The 26,947-nt window shown below is 36.4% G+C and overlaps 2 protein-coding genes across 3 annotated transcripts; one reads left to right on the top strand and one right to left on the bottom strand.

Moving 5' to 3' along the window:
- The first annotated feature begins 1,067 nt into the window (after window positions 1-1,067).
- LOC115714712 (uncharacterized) lies at window positions 1,068-2,949 on the top strand. The gene is made up of 3 exons (XM_030643470.2): window positions 1,068-1,374; window positions 1,464-1,897; window positions 2,212-2,949. The coding sequence occupies exons 1-3, from the start codon at window positions 1,293-1,295 to the stop codon at window positions 2,791-2,793; spliced, it is 1,098 nt and encodes a 365-aa protein (XP_030499330.2). The 5' UTR covers window positions 1,068-1,292; the 3' UTR covers window positions 2,794-2,949.
- Window positions 2,950-4,381: 1,432 nt separating this feature from the next.
- LOC115712626 (uncharacterized) lies at window positions 4,382-26,307 on the bottom strand. 2 transcript variants are annotated; one of them, XM_030640929.2, is made up of 35 exons: window positions 25,986-26,307; window positions 25,148-25,866; window positions 24,163-24,288; window positions 23,491-23,576; window positions 22,393-22,501; window positions 21,977-22,072; window positions 21,611-21,673; window positions 20,889-20,948; window positions 20,313-20,381; window positions 20,014-20,095; window positions 19,855-19,907; window positions 19,676-19,771; window positions 18,357-19,589; window positions 16,856-17,854; window positions 16,439-16,774; window positions 15,888-16,146; window positions 15,563-15,785; window positions 15,041-15,422; window positions 14,367-14,516; window positions 14,044-14,265; window positions 13,708-13,929; window positions 12,888-13,544; window positions 11,817-12,077; window positions 11,354-11,701; window positions 10,554-10,963; window positions 10,038-10,467; window positions 8,511-9,809; window positions 7,935-8,195; window positions 7,549-7,839; window positions 6,987-7,460; window positions 6,314-6,745; window positions 5,937-6,215; window positions 5,149-5,700; window positions 4,844-5,056; window positions 4,382-4,735 (listed from the first exon to the last, which is right to left on the bottom strand). In XM_030640929.2, exons 1-35 carry the CDS (start codon window positions 26,041-26,043, stop codon window positions 4,616-4,618), a joined length of 11,670 nt encoding a protein of 3,889 aa, XP_030496789.2. In that variant the 5' UTR covers window positions 26,044-26,307; the 3' UTR covers window positions 4,382-4,615. The 2 variants fall into 2 exon arrangements, with proteins under 2 accessions (XP_030496789.2, XP_030496790.2); XM_030640930.2 differs by having other exon boundaries at window positions 19,676-19,738.
- Between the last annotated feature and the right edge of the window lie 640 nt (window positions 26,308-26,947).

The raw sequence follows: 26,947 nt of genomic DNA, 5'->3' as shown, positions 1-26,947 counted from the left end.
TATTTTTTTTTTATGTTTTCTATGTTTTTATATTATGGAATCAAAAAAATTTTAAGGTGGCGTTTAGTTAGAAATAATGAAACAGAAATAAAATAATTTTTATTCTATTTTTTAGTTTGGTTTTTATTTTAAAGTATTAGAATGTTATTTCTATTTTAACTGTATTTTTATTCCTTCTAACCAAATGTCACATAATATAAGTGATTTTATATGAGTTTGAGTTAGGAAGAGTAGACTTAGAGGGAATATGAAAACTAAGCGTGGAGTGAATTAACATCACCACCATTTTAATTTAAAAAATGGAACCCACTTGAAAACATAAATTCAACTTTTTAAAACTAAAAAGCATTAAATCACACTACAACTAATCACAATTTTAGACATATTTTTCTACACATAAAATCTAAATTTTTGTTTCCAAATCACTTTAGAATATCAATTTATATATCATGGTTGTTTTAAAGTGTAATCTTAAACCAATTGTTTTTTTAATTGGGTTTTGTATGTATTTTTTAATGAATTAACAAAATTAACCAATCAAAAATTACTTAATCAGCTCATGATGATTTCAAAGCAGATTTTTTTTAATTGATTATGATTTTTTTTTTTTTTTTTGAGAGAGAGAATTGATTATGATTTTGTAGAAAAAGAAAATAGAATCATCAAAATTATGCCTATTTTGTTGAGACAAAATTACTCCTAAATCCATTATTAAAAAAAAAAAAAGAACTCCTAAATTCAAAATCTATTATCAATCCATTAAATTAAGTCCATTAAAAAGATAAAAAAATTACACAATACAATTTTTTTTATTACGAATTTTTATTTTTACAAGTCAAAATAACATTGTTATGAAACAACGGAAAAATAACATTTCATATTTTTGTAAAAAGTTGTATCTTTTTTGTATATTTATGAAATAATCCCTAAAAAAAGAGTAGCCAACTAAGCCCATTAAAAAAATTAACCAATTAAGCCCAATCTAAAAAGTTAATAAGGCCCACAGTATTAGTAACCTAACCCATGATTATTCAAATAATCATCCAACGGCTAGTTTTCGCCAACGGGTTAGACACCTCGGTGCCGTGCACGCGCCAACGGTCATAATTCTCATATGAGCGTGTTGTCTTATATATATAAACTCCATTGTAGCTTTCTCATAAAAACAAAAACATCTTTAATCTCTCTGATTTGTCTGTAATCGATTTCGCTAAAGAAATAACTAAATCTTTTCTCTGTTTTCCGACAACCCAAGTTTACTTTCCGGCCAAATATTCTTGATTGATTCAACAATGGAAACTCCATCATCAGCAAGAAGAGTGACACGATCTCAAACCCTTGCTACCCAGAACGGCAATGGTATTCCAATTTCAAGTGAGTCATTTTCTTTCTATTTTTTCAATTTACTGTTCTTCCCACTTTAGTTTTTTGAGTTCTTTTTAATAAAAATTCAATCTTTATAGATTTTGAAAAGGGTTTATCGAATTCGAGGCAAAGAAATGGAAAACAAGATCGTTCTGTGCTTATTGATATAACCAACGATTCTCCGATTGTTGGGTTAGCATCGGGAAAATTGGAGACTCCATTGTCATCCATGGCGAAAAAAGCCATGAAGAACACTCCTGGGTCTGGTGAGGCCTTGCTTAGGGGTCAAGTTAAGACCCTTTTACAGAAAGTTGAAGAAGAAGCTGAGCTTTCGAAACTCACACTCGAAAGCCGCCCTTTTGTTCATCTTAAGGGACTTGTGTATTCGCCAGCCGGGCTTCTCGCCCCTACTCCGGTGAATACACCACAAATCTTAAATCTTTCAGGTGGTGATGAGGTTAACATGAATAACAACAATGGTTTATCTTCTGAGGCACCTTCTCCCATTGTAGCAGAACAGTTGGCTTTTCAGGTATAACAATTGAGCAATTTTCTTGTTTATTCTTTTTCAAATGTCTTTTGTCTTAATTGGGTAGAAAGAACAGTTGTTTTTCAGGTAGAACAAATGAGTAATTTTCTTGTTTAATTTTCATGAAATGTCTTTTCTTTTTCACCTATTTTGGTTTATGAGAACATGTTCATCAAATCGATTTGCTTATGAGAACATGCTTAATTTTTGTTGGTTTATGAGAACATGTTTATCGATTTTTGGGCAGGTGGGTGATGAACATGCTTAATTTTTGTTGGTTTATGAGAACATGTTTATTGATTTGGTTGATTGGGCAGGTGGGTGATGAGAAGGCAGAAGAAAGTTGTAATGAGTTGCTAAAGAGCATCATAACAAGGTCTCTACTCCTAGATTTTTCAGAGAAATCTGATAGCTGTGAATCTGTGGTGACACAACTAGGAGATGGGGGAGGAGAAGCAGAGAGCAAAGAAAAATCAATACCGGATGATGATAGTTCTTCTATCTGGTCTACTCAGGTGAATGCTAGTACTCTTGGCGAGGACGATGATGAAGAAGAAGAAGAGGATTTTGAAGAGGAAGAGGACTATGATTTCGAAGAAGTGGAGGAGTTTGGAGAAGAGGAGGAGCATAATGAGTTAGTTGATGAACTGTGTGATTGTATTAGCAAAATAAGTATGGATGAGAAGAAAACATTGCCCAAGTTTGCAGGGAAACGAACTAAGTTTGTGTATGATAGTGATGATGAAGATCAGATTGTTAAGGTTGAAGAGGAGACTTGCGTGGATTCGGCGGCTGATGGAGCTTCTTCACCAAGTGTTTTGAGATTGAATGGTCTGCCAACTCCTAAGGGGAAGCACCTTAGGTTTCTTGATGTAGAGAAGGAGAGTAGTGAGGAATGAGTTTGGTATTATTGAAGTGTTTTGTCATTTACTCGGTGATTCTTATGATTGGGTGGGATTTATAATTTGATTTTAAAGCCACAATTTTTGTGGTTGAATTGGAATGTTCTTAAAAATAACACATTTGATCAATGAAAAGCTTCTCTTTTTTGTTTACATTTTTTATGTCACTTTTTAAGGATAAAATTTTGCGACACGTCTAGGAAGGATCTCTCTTGGTTTTCAACAATGAAGAAAAGCTCATTGTTGTTCATGCCAGGATAGCTAAATTGTCTTCATTTGGTTCTTTCAGCCACCAGTGCTTGTGTGTGTGGAAAGCTCAACACAGGAAGTTTCCTTGCGTTGATAAGACCTTTCAGAAATGGAGTTGGGGGGACGGATGCGGTGATTTGGCATAGCAGAAATGGATTTCCATGGCTGCTGCGGGGAGAGTCGAAAAACCATTTCAAGCTGTTTGGGTCCTTTGGGGTTTATCTGCCCAAATTCAAGTTTCCATGTCTATAAAAAACCATGTAAGAGGCTTTAATTAAGAACTACTGCATAACAATCTGAATTGACCAAATGTAGTCTAAAACAAGTGATCAATAAGAAAAAATATGTATTAAAAAAGAAGATCCGGCCAAAATAATAAGAACTAGAAAATAGGGAAATAAAATAAAAAAGTTTGAATGTGACAACTCCAAAATAAAAAATAAAAAAAAAAAGGGTTGATATAAGCCAAAACTTGACTTCAAAAGTTCCTTTCAAAAACTTGACTTCAAAAGTTCCTTTCAAAAAGTACTTATGGGGTGGGGCGTTTGTTTAGGATTATAATGTAAAACGAAATCTATTTGGTATGATTTTAGTGGAAGGTTTATGTTTGTGTGAATCCTACAATGTAAGCTCAAACCCTTTAAATACTCGAGTATGAGATATTCCTTTTGGTAATTAAATATATACTACGTATGTGCGATTGAGATCTATCCAAAATAGACATTCTCTTACATTATGTTTTGGTAAGAGGGAGAGAAAAGATAGAAGGATGCATTATCCAATCCTTTCAAAAGTGGAAGGAAAGGAAAAATAGACAAAATAAGGTATATTAAATAAATAATTATCTTTCATCCTAAAATACTCTTCATAATAAATAAATAATATATATTTGAAGAGAATAATATAGTAATTTTAATAAATAATTATCTTTCATCCTTCTACTTTGAAACTCAAACAACATGGAGACTTGTTAGTTATCCTCTCCTTCCATCACACTCCATCATTCTTAAACTCTCCCTCTTTCCTAATCTCCTTCCCTTTCACCAAACATATTGTTAATCTCAACCACTCACACTAAAACTCACTCTCTTACCCCAAACACTCCATTACACCATGTTTGGTAAGAAGGAAAGAAGAATGGATATGGAAAGGGGTAGAAGAAAAAACATGGAGGGATATGTCGAATCCTTTGTTTGGTAAGAGTAAAATATTTACCTCATATGTTGTAAACATAATAAATAACTATTTTAGGAAGGATGGTAATTTAATTTTTTAAATATTAGCTTAATTCTGTGAAGTATGTTGTAATAATCCAAGTAAAAGATACAAAAGAAAATCATAATAACTATAATAATCCAATTAATATATACGATTTCTTACAACCTTCATGATAAAAGTAAGATTAATAATATGAACCATTCGAACTCTACTTAGAAAGTTAAACCTGAAATGTTAATGGTCATATGTACACAGCTTGATTAATATTTACAAGAAGAGGTATATTAACAGAAGCTAATAACTGAAACCATTAAGGTTAATTAATAACTCTACAAAGTTATGATTGAACTACTCAAAACCAAGGATGCCATGTCGGATCCATCATGCAAAGGTTTCTTGGGGTCAAGGCAGCTTCAACCAACTCGGTCACTCCTCTCTGCACCGACTGCGGTGGGTCTACAGTATTCTCCTCCTGAATCCAGTTAGACAAAACCAGTCAGTAAATGAATTTTCAGCTTTCATGGAAAAGAGATTCAAGGAAAAAGCATGATGGAAAAGAAATTTGAGCAATGAGTTTTACCTCTTCGGAGAAATACTGTGGAGCTATACCGCTGATCCGGTTTATGACGTTGTCAACATTTGTAGTCACTTTTTGCTTGAAGTCCATGGGGTTCATACTACTGCTCCCTCCGACCAGAGGAGCAATAGGCATTCCGAGGGGTCTTCTCCATGACCAAGACAGCAATTCATCTCGGAAGAACATGGCTAACTGATGCCAGAGGTGCTGACTTTGCTGCAAATATAAGAAAGAGAAAAGAAAGTGAGAATTTTGATAATGATTATCAAATCTATAACGTTAAGTTGTTGTACCAAAGCAAAACTCACTTTAGGTGAAACAACAGCCTGGGATGCCGCACACATTGCCGACACAATGAGGCCCTCGACTCCAAAGTGGGAGAAAAAATGTTGCAGATTCCTTGTGAGACGGAAAGGCACTGGTTCGTTAAACTCTATCATTCCGTTTGCATCATATGCAGGATGAAAATCTGTTTGGAATATCTTCCCGGTGTTCTTTGCAAATAAAATCTTGTTCGGTGATCTTCCCCCGATTTGCAACATGTAAGACATGAAACTTGAGAGTGCCAACTGGATGGCAAATTGCTTTTTAAAAGCCCACATGTGGTTGCCATTTAAGAGAGTCTTGTACATATATTGAGAGAAGATCCCATCGCTTACAAGATTTCTCGTTATGTCGCTATAAGCTTGAACCCGAAGATCTACAATAGCCTCTGAGGAAATTTGAACAGATATAGCCTGATTCAGTTGCTCCTTGAAATAGGTAATAGGATGATCTGCCTCTTTGTCATTTCTTGCACAATTGTTCTCGTACACCTCGAGGAAGGTACTGTACATTAAATCATCTTCCACCATGCGCACCTGTCATCATGTGGAGAAATATTGCTTATTAGAATTCATGTGGAGATCGGGTTATAACAACCCTCGAGGAAAAGCAAAAAGTGTGTGTATGTAAAAACCCAGAACTACATCAAAGATCCTAGAAAGTTCATCATATATATTATAGGGAAAGAATTCAATAGATCAAGAATACATATTCGAGCAAAACAAATAAAAATTTGAAACAAATCAAAGGCATATGTGATGCAAAATCAAACCTGTGACCAAACAGGAATAATGATTGGGGTGTGAATAGAGATGTGGCGGCGTCTTGATTCTTTGTGCTTATCAAACATTTGGTTCAATACTCGGAAGAGCTGCAATATGCGTTCATCACTTCTAGCATTGGGGGTCAAAGATGTCTGGACAATAAAATGACGCTGAGAGCCATCGGAGCCAATTAGAGTCAAACGACGGAAACTACTTCCATGTCTACGCACAATTGGAATGTCAGCTCCAACCCTATCTAACTTCACAGTGTGGTCTGGTGCAATTTCCTGCATTGATTGTGTATACAAATGGTACAAATAACATAAACCGTTAAATAACATATTATGATTTTCAGCAACAAAAATGTACAAACCGACTTGATTACCTGATCACTAAAGTACTGTCCTGGAACTTCCACATCAACTACATGGAAGTCTCGCAACACCTTACTTTCTTCTTCCAGCTTCAACACAGCTGGGAACCTGTCCTCAACATTGCTCTGAAGAACATTTTTCCAATGTTTCAGTCTCTCAGTCAGTTCAGAGAGGGTGGCAGGAAAGGTGGAGGTGCTTTCTGGATCAAGATCACGTTCGAATTCTTGCTTGTACTCCCTCACGAATTCAACATGTTTATTAACAGCATCAGCAGAGAAGCAAGCTCTGCACACACCAGATAACTCCTTCTTAAGAGACTGGGGAACCTCAGCCGTGGTGGCAGTTGGATACTTGTAGCAGCGGTGAAGCAGTGCATTTACCACAGCAAGGAGTCTCTCCTCTGGCAGAGTGACAAACCTCGATCCAATTTCAGTTAGCAGAGCCTGAAAAGTGATTTGAATGTAACACTGAGTTAGTAGAAAAACAAAGAAAATAGAAAAAGGAGTGGGGGGACTAAAGAAAGTTGAAAATTACACAAAACTCGCATATACAACTTTTCGGGATTCAGAAAAATAATGTTGTATACAGTACACATATTTGCAACTTTGACTACAAATATGAAGTGATGAATTTAAACAAACATATATATACATAATTAAAAGAAATCAGAGATGCAATAGTCACCTCAAGTTCACTGGCCAAATTTGCGTGCTTGCTTCTAAGAGCCTCCATTATATCTTTTGCAGCATCAAAAGCACTAGCAGCAGAAGGCACAAAACCCAAAGGACCATTACGCCGTAATGCATTCTGACCACCATCATTGATGCTTGAAGAACTTTGCTGCATATGCTGGTCATTTCCTGAATGCATGCCACCATCAGCCCCAGTGGACCTCTCAGATTCCTGCCCATGAGCATTTCCACCATCATGAGAGCCAATGCCACCACTGGATTGAGTTGCTTGGTGTCCTTGGTTCTCTGAGGATAAAGAACCCCCAGCATGACCTTGTACTCTAGCATTTCCATCACCAACTATACCAATGTTACCAGAAACACTTTGCTGCATTCTTTGTTGTGCCAAAGCCATTCTATTTGCCTCAGATTTACTTGCAACATCACGCCGTTCCAGCAAATATGTGCGCAGCCAATAATACAGGGCCTGCAGTTTGAATGCAAGAGAATAAATTTCTTTTGAACTGAAGTAGTAAACTAATTCATTTAAGGTATCAAATACATTGAACATTAACCTGAGGATAAACAGTTGCAACTTTTAGTAGTACAAGTTTGCAATGAGGAGCTTCTGATCTCTGCAAAGAAAGTAGGAGTTGAGGAATCCATGAAAGCCAAACCCAATGGGGAATTTGCTCTAAATGCTTGTCGAAAGCCCTTCCCACAGGTTCATTGGGCGTATCAAAGCTAAGAAGATACAGAACACGAGCAAGATGGCTTCTTGAGTTAGAAATGCCAAATTTAATGCCTTGAAGAAAGCAGCTGACAGCATACTCCAGCCAAATCTCTTCATGAGTTTCTTTGTAAGCCTGTATACGGAGAGAAAATAAAACAGAAAAAGAAATATCAGTAATTTATCAGGTAAAGAAATGACCAAATAAATGCGGAGCATGAAAATAAGTACCATGTCACAATAATTTCCCCAGCTTATCCATCCTTTTGGCAAATTTTTAAATAGGGTTATCGCATTGGAGTACGCAAGATTGGCACCTTCGGAGTCATTTAGCTTTAACAGGAAATCCCCTCTTAAGCGATATATTTCTGCTTTGTGTTTCACAGAAAAATACTCAAGATTAGTGTTGTTGATCAGATTAAAACCACTGGTAAGCTCTCCCTTCATTTCTAGATAAGCTTGTGCCTGCTCTCTTATCTTAGTAAACGCTTCCTGCATAGATCAAAAGGAGAGATTAGAAACTGTTTAATTAGAAAGAAGCATCGAACTACAGTGACAAAGATGTAAGCTTCTGAAAAACACGCTTGTGCCGTTTGGACCTTTACAGTCCACAAATTGACTTATCTAATAAAACTATTCACTCTTATTGTCTGAATATTACAAGAACCCAAAAGTAAAATCACAGTTCTTGTCTTTATGCAATATTTTTTAGTAATGCAAAAACACAAACAATGAAAGGAGATAAAGATGGACAGCCATAGGAAAGCAAAACCCTTCCATTTCCAACCAACATAACACTAGTAGTACCTGCACTTCCATAGTTGCATGACCATACATCTTGTCAAGTATTGTCACGCATACATCGCAAAGGCCTTGCTTACGAGCAATATGAGCAAGCTTGTTAACATTCCAGGCTTTGTCACGAAAGCCAAGGTGATGAAGTTGTGGGTTTGTGGTATTAAAATCCTTGAACGCATCTATGACTGATGTATACATTTCATTCCTCCATTGAAGCAAATCATACCAAACTGACATATTATCCCATTTATTTGGAGTTCTCAACCTCCAAGTCTCGAGAATGTCTTTTAGATCTGAATAAAGATTACCATGTGCACCAACGACAGAACCTCCAGAGAGTTTGTTTCCATTCGAAATGTCCACAAGAATTCTAGCAGACTCTTGAACCTCAACAAGTTGCTGGAATTGCTGCAAGAGAGGGATCCTGGAATAAACAGACATCTCTGGTAACTGCCACCACTGCTCCAAAGCAAGTTCAACACCTTTTCCTACTGTATTTTCAGCATCCCCGACACCATTCGTATTTCTATCATGCAGTGCAAAATATGCTTGAATAAGTCGAAGTTTTGGAGTTTCTTCTACTTGAGCCTTTGGAATTACATGGTCCTTCATATAAGTCCAATCAGGCAACTTCCATAAACTATCCAGAAGTATTTCATAATTCTCAATACTCTTGCCAAAATCTACCAATGCATCCCACTGACTTAGTTGTGTAGCACAGTAAAGCCATTGTTCTTCCCAAAGACACATCTCAGCCTTCGGTACTGTATTGTTATATGTCCCTTGAGTTGCCTTAACCATGGCTTGATAAAATAAACTTTGAGCACGCTGCCAATAACCATGTTGAACTAATGATAGTCCAGCCCTGGTTTCTGCAGTAACTGACTTCTTCTTCCATAATCCACACCTCATATCTTCCTCATTTAGCAAACGATAAAGCTCAGCCAGAGATTCAGAGCACTTTGTTTCTTTCTGAAATAGCATGACATGGCTTTCTAGCAGGGCCAATGCAATATGCCACGCATTATATGTCTTCCCAATATATTTAATGAGTTCACTTGGCATCCGAGGTTGAGGATGGCTCAGTTGAAGCCCTTCTAAAAGTGCTTGCACAACATTAGGCCGACTAGCTTGCTGTTTCTTGTGATAATCTTTTGAGAGGAGAGCAATCATTGGTTTAGCTAGTGTAACCTGCTCTTCCTTTTGCAAAGTCACCCAGACAATCGGAAACACAAGCACCCACAGATGGTATGCAACATTTGCATCAGTATGAGCCAGCTCCCTCAATGGATTGAGAAGGTCGGCCACCTAGAAGAGGGTGAAAAAGGTCAGAATTTCCATTTGCAATCAAACACATACTAGGTCTTTACTGTACTGTCATATTTCAAGTTAATTTAAGATTGAACCAACAACTTCAGAAAACACTGAGCTATTGCATAGTTCGTGAGCACAATCATTTATTTTAAAAGGAAAAATTAGAACAAATAAGAATTGTACTTATACAAACATGACCAGTTTGATAATTACTACACTAACCTTTAGTTTACTCATTTCGTTCAGAAACTGTGCATGCTTTAGCACGAGAGTATCAAATGTCAAAGGAGAATCGTCGGAACCCTCAGACACATCAGTAGCCTGGTGTGGCATCCCAGAAGAATCTGGAACATGCCCTGAAACCACAAGTGGCGGTAGCCTTGCAGTGTTTGGAGCAACTGTGATAGGTTTATCCTCAACTAAGATCGCTAAAAGAAGATCAAGACCCTGTTTGAGCCAAAAAATATCACTCACAGCTTCCCAGTCCTGAACTTGAATAATGTACTGCAGTCTTGAAAACAAAGATTTCCCAAGGGATTCATGATAGAGTAAGAAGAACTTCATCCTCATTTCAGGATCTCTTGCCCGCAATCCAAGCATGGACTGTCTCTCCACCCTTTGGAAAACTTCTTGACGCAGTTGTAGGGAATATCTAGAAATCAATAACATTTAAAAAGTTAAATTGATACCCTAAAAAGCAATATAACATTCCAAGTACAAAAGTAATATTTTACTTGCCTATCTACATCTGAACAAATGCCGTAAATTAGCTCAAGATATTTCCTCTCCCACTCTTCCAGAACAGTCTGGGAGAAGTTTTGCTTATCAACTAGTGAAAGCTTCTGAAAGAAAGATACGGTTTCCTTTGGGGTAAGAAAAGCATTTGACATGACTGGTCCTGGCTTATTGAAGTCATCTACAATCCACCCTTTTATAACATCAAGTATGCAAAGAAGCACACTAGCCTCGGTACCTTTCTCTGAGAGCAATGCATTCAAAATCTGAGTTATGGATCGTTTGCATTCTGGAATAATCATAACCCTTTCACTAATGAGTTTCAAAACAGATTTTAGATTGGAAATCACTGCTCCAGCATCGGCACCCTGGCGTGAAGAACTAACTGCAGAGTCCGGATCTTTTGTTTGACCCTGACAATGATAGATCATTTTGTTAATGGCTAGAATATGATGAAAGCAATCCATGAAATTTAAAGAATTTCTCAATCCATATGTTTCACCTTCTGTTTCTAAGTGTAAAATTCATTACCTCTTGTGAAAATGAAAGATAAACAAGTTGAAAGTAACAGGGAACATTTGATAAACATGATGTCCTAAAGCAAAAGATGCCAAATCAAAAGCATGCATCTATCATGCGAGACAGCCTAGAACCTCCTTGAAAAGTTCCACAAAACAATAGTAATGCGAGAAAAAAAAGACTACAACTTGTATGTAATGGCAAGGTATGACCTACTAATATAGAGCGGATAGAGGGACCAATGACCCCAAGGACAAAAATCTATGAAAAAAGATGCATCATACCTGTCTCAAATGAGAGCCTGATGATGAACCCATATCTCTGGCAAGGCGTTGAAGAATACGAACCAAGATAAAAGGATCAGTGAAGTTCTTGTGTACCTCCGTCAAGGTCTTTATCACAAGAAGAATGAAGCTTATTGGACTAGAAGTGCTTTCTTCATTCGATGTTTGGTGAGCCGTGACAGCATTAATATGCTTTTGTATCAATTCTTCAACTTTCTGATATAAGAGCTTCACATCTGGAGGTGTGGTAGGTGCTTCTAAAGGAAAAGCTACAAAAACCATCTTCAACAGGGAGCACAACGACTTTCCAGCATCTAGTAATTTATACTTGAAACAGGGTTCAAGTATCTGTTAACCAATTTCCCCACATCCCCAAAAATAAAAAACAAACAGTAAGAAAAGAAGCAAATATCAAGATTTACTTGTTGAAAAAACAAATAGATACAAACATTACACTGCATACCTGGGAAATCTGGCTAATGTTATTTCTAATGAATAAATGTGGCTGCTTCTCTAGAACCTTGTTCATGACATCCAAACCCTGGGCAAGGGCAGTAGAAGGATCCTTGGACTGAGATTGTTGAATGCTGCTCAACAACTTCTCAAGATAATTGAACTTAACATTGGCATTTGGCCAAACCTCCAAAGCTTGTGAAAGTAATTCTAAAGCTTGTTTATACATAGCAGTTGCTTCTCTGTCCTTGGGCTCTATAACCAGGGCAACCTGTCTCAAGAAGGCATGAAAATCACAAAACAGTAAACATGAGAGGCATTGACAACTGATTGACTGGGACATCAAAGGACATGTCTCTAAATCATAATATATGGTCACACTCAAGAGTCTCAAAATACATGTGTTCATTCACAATAAAAAAAAATAACATTAAACAACTATCTCAGCATAAATCTATAAACAACAAATTAAAATTGAAAATAATGTATCTGCTTACGTAAACTACATAAAATAGATTTTTAAGTACAGTAATTTCTATTAAGAATAAAAATGAAGGAAGCAGAACTTTATAAAATACACCTGTGCAATATGAAGTAACGGATTTTCCACATAAAGTCATCCTTAAGGCTATGTTTGGCAGGAACGAAGGAGAGTAGGATGGATGGAGAGTAAGAATGATGATGACTCTATAGAGGATGGAGAGGATAGTGACTCTCCTTTGTGTTGTTTGGTATTAGGAGTAAAGGTGAGAGGATGGAGAGCAAGTTATGATTAAAATTACTATAGTATCCTTTTTAGTTTAGATATTTGTAATTTTTTTTTAAGGATAATTTTGGTATTTGGTGTGTACATTTTGTTTTTTTCTCCAATCCTTCCTAAAATGGAGGGATTGAATTTTTAAATTTTGGAGGGAGAAAGTCTCCCTTCCTTTTTCCCTCTTACCAAACAAGGGATTCTTCCTCTCCTTTCAACTCTCCTTCCACCCCTCTCCATCCACCTATCCATCCTTTCTACCAAACATAGTATAATGGATCTAACTATTTATTCACAAGTAAAATAACAAATTGGTGAATGTCTCACCCTTATAAGGAAATTGATAATCATTTCTTCCATAGCAGCATTGGGCTTGAATTCTTCATCAGGTTGACTAGCCAGTCCAGGGGTTTCTATATTAGGAATTGATGATGCACCTCCAGGTGACATGACACAAAGTGACTGGAGACCAGGCTCAACTTTGACACGCTTGGATGTATCTTCAGAGAAGTTAGCCCCATCTACAGAACGCTTAGAATCGGTATTAACAGGACCTGGATTAAATCCATCAGCATTCTGGTTGGGTACATCATTTTCTGTCACTATTTTCATCTCATTTTGCCTTTGCCTTTCCCAGCCAACCACCAAACCAGCAAGCTCAATGGCTAGGCGTCTGTTTTCTGCTGTCGTGTTATATGGCAATCCAAGTCTACTAAGAGAATTCACCATTTGAGGCACAAACTGGGCTCTGCAACTGTAGAAGAGATCTGAATGGCGTACAATGAGCTGGAAAATGTGAATCAAATTAGGGACTGAGTGACCTTCCTCAACGAGAATCTTTTTTGTATATCGGATCCAAATTGGCATACGCGAATCCCCAACTAGAGGCAACCTTCGTGGAAGTGCTGGCATTAGTATATCAAGGGCTTGTTTGACTAGCATTTTGTTCTCTGGCTGACAAGTTCTAAGAAGCGCTACAAAAACCTGCAACCAAAAAATGATCTTTAGGAACTTTCTCAAGGACAAAAGCAATTTGATTGTGGGGGAGTGCCCATATCCTGCCTGTGTGTACGTATGTTTCAGCTTAGTAAAAATCAAGTACATAGGATTAACAGTGCAGAGTTAGTGCAACTATCATTTTCCATACCTGAAGTATAATCTTTTCTGGGGCCTGATAGGCTTCTAAAAAGTGGCAAACATTCACAAATGCCCACTGTTTACTGGCACTATCTTCACGTTTGAGATGATTCCAGCCAAATTTGATAAGTTCTTTTCTATGATGAACAAGGTCATTCTGAAGATACTTGAGAAGCAAAGTTGCAAGTTGAAGAAGCTCTATTCTTAACGGCTCATCATACTCAGCAGAAACCTACAACGAAGATGCAGGAATATAGGTGAAAAAGAGAGCATGTTGTGGTATGTTGAGGATATCGTAAAAAAGAAACTAAGAAACACAAATCATACAGAAGAGCTAGAAAATCACCTCTTCTGGAGGATCAAGAAGTTTGTCGACAATTGTTTTAATAATGACTGGGTCAACAACATCCCAACTTTGGCCATTTTGGAACGCATGAGCAAGCATTGGAAGAATGAGCATTTGCATCACGATAACCAAATGATCATGACCAAGTTGTTTCGATTGGAAAAGTTCTAAGAAATGCAAAAGAAGTGATCTTTTCAGGTTAGGAAGGTAACCTTCAGCAACCTGAAAGACAGAATAACAGTTGTGCATTCATCAACCATAATATAATATATGATATGACCAAAAAATGAGTAGTTGAAGCAAATTAATTTCAGTTACAATACCTCAATTATATAAAACTCCTTCAAAAAGGTATAATCAATGCGACTTTGAAACAAGAAGATGGAGAGTATATCAAAAAGAACATTCACTTCATTTTTCTCATGTCGTAGATAATTCAGGAAGCATTTGACCAGCCATTTGCTTTCTTTTACCTGTATAAGTGCTGAAAAAATTACTACTGAAATATCCCGACAAGAATTTTAAAAAAGAAGAAGAATAGTATATAATTCTCAATTCATTGTGAGTTTGTGGCGAACCTACAGCAATGTTTCTAACAAAATTTTGAATGGAGTGGACTATTCAAAGAAGTCATTATGAGTCATGACTCAATTTTTTTTAGGAGTTCTAAAATAAATAAGGAAAGAAAAGATGATAATTTGTAACTGTGGTGGAGCATTATCAGAAACCTCCGACAAAATAAAACTCATCCATAGATTATATATGGAATGTGATAAAATTTTGAACAGCAGATAAGTTTGAAACAATAAAAAATATATACATACACATCCAATGGGAAGCTTTTCTGTTGCTTATTGTGACTTTGAAGTTTGTTTACATTGCTGGCTCTTGTCTCTCTAAGAATTGTTTTGGTGTGGATTGTTGTACAAATACTAACGTTTTTGGTTGTTATGCTATTTACAAATATAGTTAGTAACTTAACTCATAATCAACTCACCTGAACTAAGTCCAGCTCTTGTTCCTTCTGCAAACGAGATATTCTACCAGAGGACTTCCAAACAAGTACTAAGGTATCAAACACAATACGATTGTTTTGAAGCCACCCAGGTATCAGTTTAACTAAAGTTTTAACAAGTGCAAGTCCCCGAAAATAAGCATCAGAAGTTGCTGCAGAGGGTGAGGACATAGAACTTTCTGGTGCGGGTGTAGTAAGACCTTCTTCACCTACTGAAGCAGGTGGAGTTGACGACGAGGGAGTCATCACTGCATCAGACTTTGGAGCAAATTCTGGAAAGGCACTAGCAAGTATCTTCTGAGGTGACTTTGCAAGTTCATCTCTTAACGGCTGGCCAGCATCTGACCGGATAACATACATAAACCTGAATTTTTAACAGGAAATCAAATGAAATTGAAGCAGAAAATGTCCCATCAACAAAGGAAAAGGGAAACATGTATTATGGGACAAAATCAGAAACAAAAACAAGTGTTGAAAGTCTTAAAAAAATGACAAAATTTTCACCTTCTGAAGTATTTCGGACTATTTAGTCGAGCAAGAAAATAATCAACTGCAAGTGTTGCATAGCGATTTAAAAATTTGGTAAGGGGAGGACGATATGGACTGTTTATTTCACTGAACACTTGTCCAGGAGAGAGAGCTCCTTCCAATTCAATGGTTAACGTAACAAGTTCATCAAGGAACTTTGATGCAGCCATGGGAAGTAAATGGAAAAGCTCAATAATAGCTGCATGAATGTTAAAATCAAATGATGCCATCTATAAACAAAAATGCAATTAGGAAATAAGCAACTAGTACCATAAGTAGGCAAGAGATTTAAATATACTACCTGCAGCAATTTTCGGTTCTTCACCAGCTTTCCATGCTTTCTGGCTCTGTGCAAGTTTCTCTGGCTCTAACCATTTCTTCAGGTGTTCCAACAACTTACTGCCTAAGGCAACATTAAACCAATTGGACAGTAATTCAAGCAAACGAGCTAGACCTTGCAAGAGAGGCATGCTAAGGTTCTTTGTGTGAGCCAAGTTTACCAATATAGGCCTTAGGCTGCTCTGCAGAAGATCTTTAGGCATCCTCTGCTGATTAATAACCTGGAATGCAATCAAACATCAAAAGATATGAGAAACAAACTTGTGTGGCTTTAGAACTCTTAACACTTTCTTCACCACATTATAGGACAGACTTATATCCACAAATTACATCCGCAAATGTATGAGAGAGACCAGATAAGGCATTGGCAAGAGCTACAAACCAAATTACCAATTGCTAAACAAGTCTAAAATAGCATACTTAAGCTGAAAGGACCTAAGAAAATATAGTCACATAGCATTTGTCAATATCTGAGAAGGAAAAGTAAAAACATAAGAAAGAGATCTCAAAAACCTGTCGCAGACCCTCTTTTCCAACAGCAACAATTTCCAGTGTTCGACAAGTCAAAGACTTAAAGAACATGGAAATGATCTTTGCACGCAACTCAGCATGATTGGGAGCTTTAAAATCTGTCCAGGCCATTGTTGTACAGAGGAGCTCAATGCAAGCAGTTTTAAGCTTGGTTAATGATGTAGCCACCTTTGGGTTCATAAACTTCACAACCCATACAGTTTCATCAGCCTCGGCTATCTGCAATGCTTCTTGAAGAAAATTTACTAATTCCTGGGTCAACTTGAGAAGGGGGGGCCTCAAGGCCAAGCAAAAATTCAATGCAGTCACCGTGCCAACCTATTTCCAAGAAACAGTAAGCAATTTGTTGCATTACATCAAAACCACAAGGTACAAAAATGAAAATACCAAATATAATACCTGTTGATCAACAGTCTTTGACCGGAGTGGTCGAATCAACAGAGGCTGCAAGAGTGGTTGATACAAAGGCTCCAACAGCTCAGACACCTCACTGCCAGTCCTACTAGCTAGAAGTGCCAAACATGACTGCACATTCTTTCTCACAATTATAGATGCATTTGGATTAAACAGTTCAGAAGCAAGAAAGTCAACTGCTCCTTCAAAACTTTGTCTGCGAGGCTCACTGTTTGCTTCATCAACATTGTTAACTACACGAAGAACCTGAGTGAGCACCTGACCTGTCTCTTCCTGTTCTTTGCTAGCATAAACAGGAAGCCTTTTAAGCACATAAACCAGGCCACGGACAATTCTTACTTGAAAAAGGCATAAAGTCTCAACAGTGACTTTGCCAACTAAAGCACCAAGACCCATAACACCTCCCATTTGTGCTTGCCATGTAGTTCCATAGCAACAATGCAAAAGACGGGGCAAAAGTTGCTCAAAAATTGGTATACGAACACTTGGAGGAGGTGAATATACAGGATTCATTGAAGGACTGGAAACAATCATGGGAGTACCAGGGCCTCTTGACATCAACACATCAGCATGCTTTGTGCGAGCAAGTAAAAGAAGTGTTTCAGCAAACACATTTAAAGCATTAAGAGCAGCCTTTGCGTGGACCCTATTTTCATCAGCTAGCACATCAACTAAAGCATCTAAAAATATTAGAGGATCTAACTCTTTGAGGTTTGAAGAATTACTATTCTTTGTCCGTGAGCTAGCAGCATTAACATTGGATGCAAGCATAGGACCTCCAAGTGCAGAATTAACAGCTGAAGTAGTACTTGAAGAATCAACATGAAAAATCATTGCGAAATGGCGACATACATTGGCTACAAAATCATCCTTGGGTTCAAGCAAATCTGGTTCAGCACTGGCAGCAATAATGGTCATTAAGAGAATCTTAAACACAGATTTTTCAGCAATAAGTTGGGTCTTCGTCTTTACACCTAAATCAGCCTGAAATTATTCAATCATAAGATTAAGGGCAGTAAGACTGGAGAGGAAACAATAGAATCTTCAACAATGTAGAAGATGATTTGGGTTTTTTCTGGGATATAATTAAGCATAAGGTGGCTATATGAACATAATAACAAGGACATTAAGGCATATTCTTTCTCAATACTTATGATTGGTATCTGTGGCTGTAATATGAAAGTTTTTGTGATATTAAATTGTAATACAGATTATACCCAGCCGTCTATTATTAATGTAAATCTTGTTTCATATCATTTTTAAAAAATAAAATAAGTAAGAGATTAAACCTTAATTCAAAAAGGTTAAGCAATGAATTGACTGCAATTTGTATGTATAATTCAACATAACAGTTTGTTATCTTTTGCACTTTGTTTCCTATAACATATTTATTTGTACATAGTTATATAGATAAATGCATTTAAGAAACACGTGGCAAAAAACAAAAAGAAAAAATTGAGGGGATAGCATTTAATGCCGAGCTAACCTTTATATCTAAGGTGTCAGACCTTCTCCAAGAGGAATCAACAGTGGAAACTAACATCGTTGACAACTGGCTCGGTGTGTATCCCTCATCCTTTACTTTTTCAGGCAAATTAAGCTGAGACGATAAACACACACGTAGGAACTTTAGAGCCTGTTTTCGATAGAAAGCATCAGTTCCATTATGTTTGTTCATAACAACTGCTACTGCAAGGTTGATACATCGATCGAGTGGAACCAAAAATGGAGTTGAGGGCTCAAATGTAAGGATCACACGTAGTCCATGCTCTGGATTGTCCTTGCACTCAAGAGCAAGGGGCTCTCGAAGAAATCGTCTATTACGACCACCCAATTTTCCAAGAAGTTGCAAAGCTTTTGCACCCCAAGGGTAGGGGGCAGGTCTCAAGTGTGACCACAGGGCTAAAATCACCTCAGACATAACACTGGCCATACTTGGTTCAAGGAAATCAGGGTTTAGACTGTCAACCCAAAACTCGAGTGTTCTTAAACCTAAGCTCACAAGTTCATCACTTCCCTTAAGACACAAAACAAGAGGCTTCATAAGACGGGGAAGGTGAGGTAACAATGAACTTAAACGTGCAGGCAAGGTTAAACACAACTCCAGCAATAGATCCCTCATGTCCTCTCCTGTTGGACCCTCAAGCATAGTCAAGAGCATATTAAGACAAGGTTGTAACATGGGTATCAAGTCCCGTAGTAGAAGTTCAAATTTGCAACCAGCAAGCGCTCGGAACATCAATCGAAGAAGCTGGATATAACCTAGAGGCTTTTCAACTTCAGTAGCATTTTTCATACAAACTTCCATAATTACAGGTACATGAGGCTGCAAAATTCGTTCAAGATCTGGAGGTGCTTTGGAAACTGCACCAAATATAAAGCGAAAAAGATGCAAAACTAGTTTTGCTGCCGGAGAATCTGGATTTTTCAAAACATCAAGTTTGCTGCTTACAAGAAAATTAACCAAAACATCTGCGAATGGCCTGTAAACTTTAGGAGCTTGCAAAAGGGTAGAAAATATGTGAACCAATTGAGTGTTGCAAATCATACAGTCAAACAGCTCAGGCATACACAAAGAAAGCATGTCCATCAAATCTCGGGGCTCCATAATAACCAAAATTTGGGAAAAGAGATTAAGCATATCCTTCTCCTCATCCTTCTCTTTGAAGAGAGCCAAGCAATGTACACCACTTTTTAAAACCCCCGAGGCCTTCAAGACCTTATCAATGTTAAATGTACCAAATTAATCATCTCTTAAAAGGTTGAAACCAATTTAAAAAAATTTACAATATTTGAGTGTAATACCTCATCTTCTCTCATCCCTTTGAAGGCTTGAGGCGCCTGCAAATTAGCTGGAGAAACAAGCCCCTGTTGTTGTGTTCCATGCACGAAAGGAGAAACCTTAAACCATCAGCAACATTACGTAAGATAAAAAAAATATTTGAGTCCACTTATGAGAGGTACCAAAGGAAAAATGACAGTACCTGTGCCCTGGGCAAGTGTGCATGTGTGATGCTCCATATGATAGTCTTCATTCCTGACAAGCAAATATTTGTTTGTCAAACATAACCAAATAAGCAAATAAATAAAATGACCCAAAATTCGGAATATTATAATAAAATATGATGTTAAGGATCCATTACCCATGACTAATGTCTTTATGAGATGCTTACAATCGTTCACTTCCTTAGAGTGTTCCACAGGGACCTGCACATTCAAAACTGCCTGCAAATACATTTTATTTCAGATTTGATGATAAAGAATAGAGAATAGAATCTGATATGATATAATACTGAGGGAGGAAAGGCACCAAATGGTTGGTATTATTCTCATGTAAATATAAATAATGAACATACGCTTATCGGGTTAAAACTCAAGCAAATTGTAACATTGGATAAATTAATAACATGATGAATATTTAAAATAAAATTGTTCAACAAACCTGCACTGGAAGCTCGAGCTTTGCCTTTAAGGTAACACGATCCTTTCCATCCTCACCCTCTTCCAACAGCTATCAATCAATAAAGAAAGAAAGGGAAAACAAATAAAACAAGATGAAATGATTTTTTCCAAAATAATTGTAGTACACGATCGCAACCTCTCAATAAATAAATTGAACATTTAACACAAAATATCAAACGTGAAGATTGTAGATAATCTTTATTTGCAAGCATAACTCACTTATGGGCAAGATATGATGCATTAATCTACTTGGCAGTTATTGCATGTGATTCTAGATCAGCTGAAAGAAAAAAAATGAAAAAGAGACAAAAGGTCATATGTCTTAGACTAACCTCCTCCCAATTTTATTAGGGGCCCATAAGTGAGGTGGAAAACCGTGGTAACAAAGCAAACCATCCATTACAAGAACTACATATAAAATAAAACAGAAGCTAACAATTTCTATAGCTCAATTCAACATGACACAAAAGCCTAGAATAAATCTAAACTTTTGATTCTTAGTCTATCAGCTAAAAGAATTAATGTATAAGAAGAGTTTGTGAAATCTATTAATTACCTGAGGAATTGTTCGCTTAAAAGTACTGAATTTCCCCACAAAAGCATCCAAAATACGCCCCTACAAGAACATAAACCCAAATACACATCATCATCAAAATTCAGAAAGAATGATTTATTTTCTAAAACAAACAAGAAGATTATTAATTTAAAAAGAAAGAATACATAAGACGACAAGATGTTGGCAAAATTTGTATAACTTAGAGAAATATTCAGAATAGAGAAGAAAAGTGTGCTGAGATCACTTATTCAAACTTGAGCATAAGGTGATATAAATTACAATGATGTAGGCAATTCGAGAGGCCTAGTCTCTCCCAAGAGCAAAGCTCTAGTCACTAACACATCAGCAATTCCCTCACCCCCACAAGATTGACTCCCCTGCCTTGGTACACCAACTCACTATTCAAAGTTCAGATATAAAAAGACTAAGTTACCCCCTGCTCACAAGTCACCAAACTCAATCACCTTTTGACCCCTACTTGCACAATTGATACAGATGGGAGGTTTTATCATAAAGCTACAACCAAATACTCCAAATCAAACCAATACATGTTTTTGAAGTATTTAGTATTAAAGATCCAAAGAGCAACCCAGTGTTTATCGTTTGCAAAGGTGGTGAAACAGGAAAATAAGAACCACTAAATTTACCAGTTTAAGAAAGAAAACAACAAACTAAAGGGTTCCCTTCCTAGCAAGAGAGAGAGAGAGAGAGAGAGTAATCACCAATAGAATTCGTGCTTCATCCATGGATGGCTGGTCAACGCCTTTCTCAAAAATCGGCTCCACCTATATTCCACAAGAAGCACTAAATAATATAAACCACAATCATGCAACAAATATCAATATAATGAATTATATTAGTCAAATCTAGAAAATTATATAAGTAAAATTAAAAAACGATTGGTACATCTTAACCATTACTGAAGAGGCCAACTGCAACTCACTAATGACGGAGGGGAACGCATAAATTGTGTTGGATGCTAGTCTTACTATTCTCCATATTGAAAATGGCCAAAACTCTTCTTAGCAATAAAAATAAGAAACAAGATCCCATAAAAAATCTGTTATAAAAGGGATTAGCATATTCACCAAATTCAACATCAACCGTGCACAAGTAGTATGAATGCTGAGAGACAATGAAGCGTCATGCATGTTACTTGAAAACAAGTATATAATCCGCGACAACTGCAATAAAATTCACAAATTTGTCAGTAGACAGAACATAAATTGCAATGTCATGTAATGCAAATGCAACTAGAGAATGTATGGAAGAACACAACAAACCAATACAGCATTTAATAAATTTTTTGAAAAAAAAAAATATCAATTTATAAAAGCAGCATTACCCAAGAATAAAAAACTGTTAACAAAATCAAAATGGCTAAAAGGCTGAGAATATCAAAAACACACATAGCACAGATGCAATAGTGCTCACTTTAAGCATCTAAAAACTAGCTAAAAGCATCTTAGCATAAGTATCACACACTTCACACCATGTAGAGTACCTGTGACAGGGAAAGATCCCCACGAACGTGATGAACAATTTCTGCTAGTAAACTATAAGCCAGAGGCCGCAATGTCTCAAAGCAGGCTCTCCCAGTTCCAACTAGAACTCTGAAGAAATTAAAAGCATAAACATTAAATAACTGACCACTCGTGCAGGAGGTATCCAAAATCACTGACAAACTTGAAATTTATTTATAAGACAGAAAAAGGAACACTGCAAAACAGAAAGTACAAGGTTTGTGATTCAATATCAAAATAACTCTAGACATTTAGCAATTATCAAAGACATAAAAGATAATGGCGTGCTGTCAAACAATCAACACAGATAACAGGGAAAGATTGTATTGCAGGAGCAAAAGAACTATATTTAAACTATTTTTATGAGTGTTTTGTTCAAGAGTGTATGCAGTTGCAGCCACTACTATAAACTTGTTAAGATTCAGAAGAGCTTGATTTATTCAACAAATCCAACAAATGCCAACTAATTGAATAGCAATATAGAGCGAAATGCAAGGATGATAGAATAGAAAAGTGAACAATAAACTGTCAAACTCCATTTTATTTTATTTTCCTTTCCTTTACTCTTTGATAAGCACCAACAAACAAGTGCCGCAGATCTTTCCAAAAAAAAACACTTATATAATTGGCATTCTTCATAATTTAGGTAACTACTAACTAATACATCCACTCTTGCACAACACTTAACACACCAGGGGTAAAAAAATCAAGAAGTTATTTTCCTCTTCATAATTTCAAAAGCATCATATATGATTATTAAAAGTAGAAAAACCTACACCTGGCATTGATTAGTATTCCTTCTACTGCAGATGCATTAACATCTAGTAGAAAGTGAGGACTGGGTGAAGGCTTCCTTAAGTTCAAAAAACAGCTCAATGCACGTTGAATAACTTTTTTTAAAAAAATTCTCTTGTGCCTATAAGCCACATAAACTACACTGCATGCTTCCAACATGAGAAGACAGCGTTCTCAATGCATTATAGACCAATCAACTTGTAATTATAAATAAAAATATAAGATAAAACTTCCGAACACTTTTTTGACATTTGTGGGGACCTATTGTACAGTCTGCAATTTACCTCTCTTCCAAAAGTGTGTCTATCAAAGGAAATAAACCCCTCTTGCAATCAGTTCCAAGAACATGTTTTAATGCTACTAACAGTTCCTGCATGGAACAAATTAAATTGTTTATTTATTTATTCAACATACAGCAGAAAAGATGTCAAGTAATTTTTACAAGGTAATCTCGAGCGCAGTCTCATTGAGACATAGAGCACTAATTGAAATATATTTGCATTAAAGCCAAAGCTTGAGGATTAATGTGGAAGAAAGTTGGATTACTGCTTTAGGTAGTTCCATTAGTTGTGAAGTAGAAGCTTGGCCTCTTAATTATTTCGGGAACCACTTATCATGAAAGTAACACGAAAAATGGATGGATAGATGGAAGTAATGGCCATTTGCAGGCCTATTTGGTTAGAGAGCAATGGAAGATTTTTTTGATAATATTGAGGACCAACTAGATAACTTCTGGTGGAAGGGAATTAGCCTTTGCGTAGCTTTGGCTATGTGACGTGAAAGAGTTCAAAAATCTTTTGCTAAATGAGTTAATAAGGGACTGGAATTTTCTGATGTAATTTCCATAAATCTGATTTTATTCTCAAAGTTGTGGAATTATTCCATCGATAATCAAGTGTTTATTTCTCCTTAAAAGAAAGGTCAAGTACAATAAATAAATCAAGACAGAATTTTACCTTTCTAATTGAGACAGAGTCTGAGCATGTAACTAGAAGATTCACAATGCTCTTACAAATGCTTTCTTCATGAGGCCTTATATAATCAGCAAATCCCTTTAACAGATACGTCAAAAAAGAAACTGTCTGGAGCAAGAAACAGAAAAATAAACTATTAAACTTGAAGGCAGGTACATCAATGAACTAAAAAAAACACGTCGAAACTTCAGTATCTTCCAATATCTTAATTGAAGGTCGATTCAACGCTATAGACGAAAGGAAAGGAAAGATGGCCTTAATTTCACTATTATGAGACTATTGACATTGGGTATTACATTTGCAAGAGAGACATTAAAGTTTAATTTCCTTATCATAGAAGACATTTGTAACACAACCTCCTTGCCCATCATTGGTGGAAAAAGGGCAATACTGTTTTTAAGGTGCATTAACATTAAGCATGAGAAGCTATTTCTTTGAGGATAATTCTAGTAGTTTTGATGCTTACAACTAAAATTTAAACCTCTCCTCCAGCTAAATTTGAGTTCTCCAAAACAAATATACCTAAAAACAAGGGAGATGTGGCTCACCCACAGAGCACTAAATATAAATTAAACATTCACAGTTGTGTGGCCATTCAGACTGGTATTACACTTGCATGAAAAACTAACAGGAATTATTTGCTTACAATAGAAGCCCAGTTTAATACAGCATCTATATACCCGTAATTTATCGGAATAGGGTCGCAACTTTTTAAACACAGGCTTCATTGGTAGGATGTGGGGCATTAAGCATGAGAATATTCCCAGCTTTAATTTTTTATTTTGATAAGAATAGAAACTACATATTACTAATAAACATAATAAAAATACAAAAGAATGACTTCACTGTGCCAATTTAATCACCTATAAAAGCATTACAAGAGTAGCAGCCATTTTATGCCTAAATATCATAACCTTGCAATCAAAAATTTGTAAACGACACGAAATTATTAGTAAATAGCCCGTACCTTAACTTGTGCACCCTTTAGATCAACGAAATGAGTCTTCAAATGAGAAGGAACCTTTTCAGGACCAGGAACAGATATAGCAGCTACCATTAAAGGAAGTAAGTGAGGAATATTGGTCTGTACAAGCCTACTATACAACTGAAAAAGAAACAAGACCACTAAAGGACTCTCTGTAATTATCTTGAAAGAACGACTACTTGGATTGAGCTGCCCAGAACCAGAATACCCACTACTAGGAATCGATAAGTCTGAAGATGAAGTATCCATAGGCTTAATATCTTCCCCAACAACAGCCACATTATCAAAAAAATGGCTCACAGTCGATTTAAAGTTCTGATAAATCTTACAAACAAAGTCCAAGAACGGCTGAACTTCAGCTTCCAAAGTGGGTCTAAAGTTCCTAAGCAAGTCAAAGATTATGCGAACAGATATTAAAGCATTTTCTTCATTATCAGTGGTGAGGACTTGTAAAGCAACCTTTAATAGTTCCTGAACAAAAGGCCTAAGAACTTCACTGTGTGGAAGACGATTAAGTATCTCCACAACAACATTTCTAAGTTTATGTTCAGGATTATCAACAAACTGCGGCTTAGTAATTTGCAATAGAATCACCGAAAATGCTCGAAAGTAACACTTTAAAAAATTCAAGTACTCAGCAGTGTGAGCAATCTCAAGACTGTCCCTCACTTCCATAGCCATCTGCAATCTCGTCTGAATAGCTGTCGTTTCAAAAAAAAAAACTCAAAATTCAAAATTCAAACTAAACACAACAAGGCAATACTTCCCTATAATATATTTATACATATAATATAAATAGAGAGTGAGAAAGAGAGTTTACGAAGCTCGGGGTCGACTAGATGCCTCGAGTGCTGCTCGAAGTTCTGAATGGGACTCATGGCGTTTGCTAATAATAATAATGAGTAAGAAAAACCCTAAATCCTTCCCTGTGTAGCTGCCTACCTTACAGATTATTGTTAAAATTTATATCAGAAATGATGAGAAATGAAAATTGAGAGAATCTGAGAAATTATTAGGGTTTTTGTGTGGGAATTGGTTTCCGTTTCTCTCGTATTTTTTCTTTTTTTTTTTGTACTGTGAAGTTTTCTTCAGGTCCTTTTAGGACTCTGAGGAATCGGGACGAAATAATGTGTTTCCCGGTTTGGGAAGTTGCTCTTTTATACCCTTTTTTTTTTTTTTTGACTTAGTATTTGTTTATTGGAATTAGTTGAAAAAAAAAACATAATTAAATAACGAAATTTAATTTAGGTGTCGCAAAACGGGTTTCGACATACTACAAAGTTTATGAGTTAGGCTCGAAAAAATTAGGCGCAATTGGAAAAATAGATCGTGCAACTTGATACGAAATAAAAACAGTCAAATACGAGTGTCGCAGTGGGATTTGGTGAGTATTTGTGTGTTGTTTGAAATTGCACACTTGGCATGTCGCTCGTTTAGGGAACAGCTGAAAGTGTGATTCTTGGGAATTGTACTTCGAAAGCGTACATGATGCCTCTATAAGGGTAATATCCTCCGAAAGATATTATTTGGGTTTTTTTCAGACTGATGTATTTCTGGGCCCTCTTCTAGAAATTTTGAAGGTTGGCTGCACCTTCCTGTTGTAATTCATTCCATAAAAGAGTTCACGTCCTGGTTTCAGCTTGCAACAAAGCTAATTATTGTTCGTCATCTACTTTTTTAGTATTGGAAGCCTCCTCTTTGAACATCTTGATGAAGTTCTTCAAGGTTTCCATTAGTAGTTATTTGATGTTAGTCAAGGCACTAACTCTAAGGTTTATCTTC

This window comes from Cannabis sativa, chromosome 4 (genome assembly GCF_029168945.1).
Source record: "Cannabis sativa cultivar Pink pepper isolate KNU-18-1 chromosome 4, ASM2916894v1, whole genome shotgun sequence".
NCBI lineage: Eukaryota > Viridiplantae > Streptophyta > Magnoliopsida > Rosales > Cannabaceae > Cannabis > Cannabis sativa.
The sequence above is the reverse complement of the archived record's forward strand: the minus strand, read 5'-3'. Positions and strand labels throughout refer to the sequence as shown.